Genomic DNA, 4,020 nt, shown 5'->3' with positions numbered 1-4,020 from the left:
GTAAGTTGTAAAGCTGCCATTTCACGGAGCGAAGCTAAAGCTAGCGTTTACCCCCACTCTACCAAAGTAACGATACAGCGAAGGTGAGCGAAGGTAACGCTCAAAGTTGGATTTATCGAACTTTTAGCGAAGCTGTGAATTCCTAATCTAACCAGTGTGTTTCAGTTTCAGAATACATTATGGCTGGAAGAAGCGAGAAATACGCATCACCAAAAAATATAGACAAAGTTAGTATTATAATAATTAAGTATACTTGTAGGTTAAGTTGTTCTTTATTTCCGATAATTATAATATGTATTTTAAATTAATATATTAATTGATAATATACATGTTGTAGGAAATGCTGCACACATGTAGTGTGTGTAAATCAAAAGTAGTGGAGGAGGAAATATGCAATCATCCTTGTCTGAGAGGATATGAATTTTTTTATGTGGATGAAAATTTAATCTTTCATCCTCAAAATCAGAACGGTAACTAGTGACATTTTATATATATTTTATCATATAAGACATATTTTGTAAATAACATGGATGACTGTAATGTATAGATGACGAACAAAGTTTGGTTGATGATTCACACATGAGTTTGGTTGATGATTCAGAAGAGATGGATGAAATAGAGAAACAGGTTTCTAAGAAGATTAAGAAGACTATTGAAACTTGGCATAATGAAAAACATGTACAGGAAGAACAGCTTATTGATGAAATTCATAAGCGTCCTGCGCTGTGGAACTTTAAGCTTCCTCTTGCCGAACGAAGAATTCAAATAAAAAAAAAGCTCTGGGAAGAAGTTTCTGCATCAATAAATAGTAACATTCTACACTAATAATTATAATTATTAATGTAGATTATCACTATTTATTTATGTAGAATATAGTATACTATATTCTACATTTACTTTAATCTACGTTAATAATTTAAGTATAAAATTCACTACTGTATCTGAACGTATTTTGCCCTTTGTAGATATGGACATTGCAACCGTTAAAAAGAAATGGAAATCATTGTGTGATTCTTTTAGAATACAACAAAATAAGCAATATCGTCCGAGTGGCTCAGCAGCGACGTCACAGACAAATAAATGGGTACACTTTGATAGAATGCAGTTTCTTAGTGATGTGCAACTTACAAGCAAGTATGGATAAATTTCACGCATATAAATATGTCTCAATGTAGCAGTGTATAGAAATATTTTAATTACAGAACTGCAACTAATATTCCGAGATTTGAAAGCAATGAAGAACTCCATGAAGATTATGATGATGATAGTAGAAATAGTATTTTGTGTGATGACAACAGCAGCAGTGGTCGTGGATCGCGTAAGTTAATCTTTTTACTTATTTCTATTCTTATCATACATTTGCTGTATAGTTTTGAGAATTTTAACAAAAATCAACTTTTGACGATGACTACAAATTAGAATTTAATTGTAGGTGGTAGTAAACGTCGGAGTACGAGTATTTCTGATAATGCAGCCATTGATCGAATTGCTAATGCTCTTAATCAACCAGTGACTGTTAAATTGCCTAGTTCGTCACCACCTGATAAAATAATGTCATTTGCCAATCTTATAGCTGCCCAACTGCGAGAAATTGATCCTCAGGATGTCGATGAAGTAATGATACAACTATTGCAAGTTCTCAATACTGCAAAGAAAAAGCATTTATAATAAAACATTATAGATAAGAAATAAAATTAAGTTTATTAAGAAAAACAAGAAATATAACTTTATTATTTATTTCTATCATTTTGCCACGGTACGGCCCCATCATTATTAAAATAATGACAAAATTCATCTCGAATTTTCACACATTTTTTAGCACTCATGTTAGACCCACAGTTTGAAATATTTTTGAATGCACGTCCATCTTCCATACTATCGATATCTGTTAAAGATACATTTGCGTTTATATCATCCTTGTCTTGTAGACGAAGCCAGTTATGGAGACAAATAGTTGCCTGAATCATTAATTTTGCGTTTTTAGTACTAGCGATAATTGGTTTTCTATATATTCGCCATCGACTGGCTAATATGCCAAATGCATTTTCTACGACTCGTCTCGCACGGCTCAAACGATAATTAAAAATATCTCGTTCTGGTGTAAGACCACCTCTTCCAGGATATGGACGAAGCAAGTACGTTTTAACGGGAAAGCTTCATCTCCTACAAGGCAGTATGGTAAAATAGTTCCTCCTGCTCCAACTGCTGATGGCTGCGGAATATTCATCCGGCCTTCATCGAACGCTTTACCTATAGCACAATTTCTAAAAATTCCACCATCGCTCTGTCGTCCGTATGCTCCGATATCCACGAAGCGAAATATGTACTTTGCATCGCAAATAGCCATTAAAACTATGCTGTGACTGCGTTTATAATTAAAATATGTGGAGCCAGCATTGCTAGGACACTAAAAGAAAATTAGGTAATTCTACAGAATAGGGCCTTTTCCGAATTTTGATATTTTTTTGCGGTTTTCTTGGTAAATACTGTTAATGTGATTTTACATACCTGAATGATGACATATATGCTTGTCATCAATGGATCCAATACAATGAACGAAATTCCATTTTTCTTCGTAATCTTTGGCAATATCCAACCAGTCTTTTTCTATTAGACGACCTGGAAGAACCAAAGGACATAAACAATTCCAAATTACTTCACACGTTTCGTGGATAATGTTACACGATGTTGTCAATCCCACAAGATATTGATATGATATCGACGTCATGGAATCCCCAGAAGCAAGATATCTACAATTTCATATGTACAATTTTATGTTATATAATATACATATTATATATTCATTTAAAGATTTTGTCATATAATATTATTAATACATATATACATACAAAAGCAAACATACCTCAATGTTAATGTCAATCTTTCAGAAGGTGAGATAGATTGTCGAAGAAAGTCCTGCTTCTGTATTTGTGGTCCAATTAGACATAATAATTCCTCCAACTGAGTTGCAGTCATTCGGAAATAATTAGAGAATCGTATGTCCTCTAACAATAATTTTGGCACTGACGCAAAGAAGAAACTGTTTCGGTCACGGTTTTTAAAAATTGGTACTACTCAATGCTTTTTTCCTTATATTTTCTTTTTTTCTGCAAATGCATCACAACAGCCGCGGCTGTACGTCGTTTTTGTATTTCTGCAATTGCAATTGCTAATCCACTTTCTTCATCCATTTTATTATTTGTACTCCACTATAAACAAAACTAGAAAGCCAGCGAAAGCTAGGAATTCAACTTCACTGAAACACAACCTCAAAGCAGCGAAGAATACGCTCCATGAAAAGGCAGGAGGCCTTTAGCGTTAGCTAAAGCCAGTGAACTCTATACATACTGGAATGAGTGATCTCTAGTTCTGGCTGTTGCCGAGAGAGAGGTGCGTTGGGTGAATCCTTGTCTCCTTCTAGTACTACCTGATTGGATAATCGCATATAAATGACGCCCTTCTTCTCGTCATTTATGTGCGACTATCCAATCAGGTAGTACTAGAAGGAGACAAGGATTCACCCAAACGCACCTCTCTCTCGGCAACAGCCAGAACAATAGATCGCTCATTCCAGTATGTATAGAGTTCACTGGCTAAAGCAAAGCTGACTTGTGTTGCGATGGAGTGGGGGTAAACGCCAGCTTTAGCTTCGCTCCGTGAAATGGCAGCTTAAAGGTGCCATTTCATGCAGCGTCAAAGCGCTGGATACAGTTCCCCCACTCTGTCTCCCTCGATCGACGCGCGTAAAGGTACCATTTCATGCGCAGCATACTGCCGCAGCAACTCGCTGCTATTGGTTGAAGAATTGTTACTAGATGCTGCAAAATAAATTTCACCATATTTTGCTTCATCGCTGTGAAGTTCAATTGAACGAACAGCAAAGCAGCAGACCCGCGATCTAGCCGGCCAGTGCTGCTGCAGCTATTCCTTTTCTGTGAGCAGCAAATATGCTTTAGTGAATTTGGATCACGTGACTAATTTGCTGCTGCTGCATGCTGCCTATGAAAAGGCACCTTAAAA

General features: G+C 36.0%; 1 protein-coding gene and 1 pseudogene across 3 annotated transcripts; one reads left to right on the top strand and one right to left on the bottom strand.

Moving 5' to 3' along the window:
• The first annotated feature begins 25 nt into the window (after positions 1–25).
• Positions 26–1,714, top strand: LOC105569614. Of its 3 annotated transcripts, none has more exons than XM_012026236.1 (7): positions 26–93; positions 166–227; positions 338–470; positions 602–808; positions 966–1,134; positions 1,203–1,318; positions 1,433–1,714. In XM_012026236.1, exons 2-7 carry the CDS (start codon positions 180–182, stop codon positions 1,666–1,668), a joined length of 909 nt encoding a protein of 302 aa, XP_011881626.1. In that variant the 5' UTR covers positions 26–93; positions 166–179; the 3' UTR covers positions 1,669–1,714. The 3 variants fall into 3 exon arrangements, with proteins under 3 accessions (XP_011881626.1, XP_011881607.1, XP_011881617.1); XM_012026217.1 differs by having other exon boundaries at positions 548–808; XM_012026227.1 differs by having other exon boundaries at positions 55–83; positions 548–808.
• Positions 1,715–1,720: 6 nt separating this feature from the next.
• LOC105569608 lies at positions 1,721–3,373 on the bottom strand (annotated as a pseudogene).
• Positions 3,374–4,020: the final 647 nt, after the last annotated feature.

The sequence above is a fragment of the Vollenhovia emeryi genome, unplaced genomic scaffold (assembly GCF_000949405.1).
Source record: "Vollenhovia emeryi isolate VEMERY1.0 unplaced genomic scaffold, V.emery_V1.0 DF942233.1, whole genome shotgun sequence".
Classification (NCBI taxonomy): domain Eukaryota; kingdom Metazoa; phylum Arthropoda; class Insecta; order Hymenoptera; family Formicidae; genus Vollenhovia; species Vollenhovia emeryi.
The sequence above is the reverse complement of the archived record's forward strand: the minus strand, read 5'-3'. Positions and strand labels throughout refer to the sequence as shown.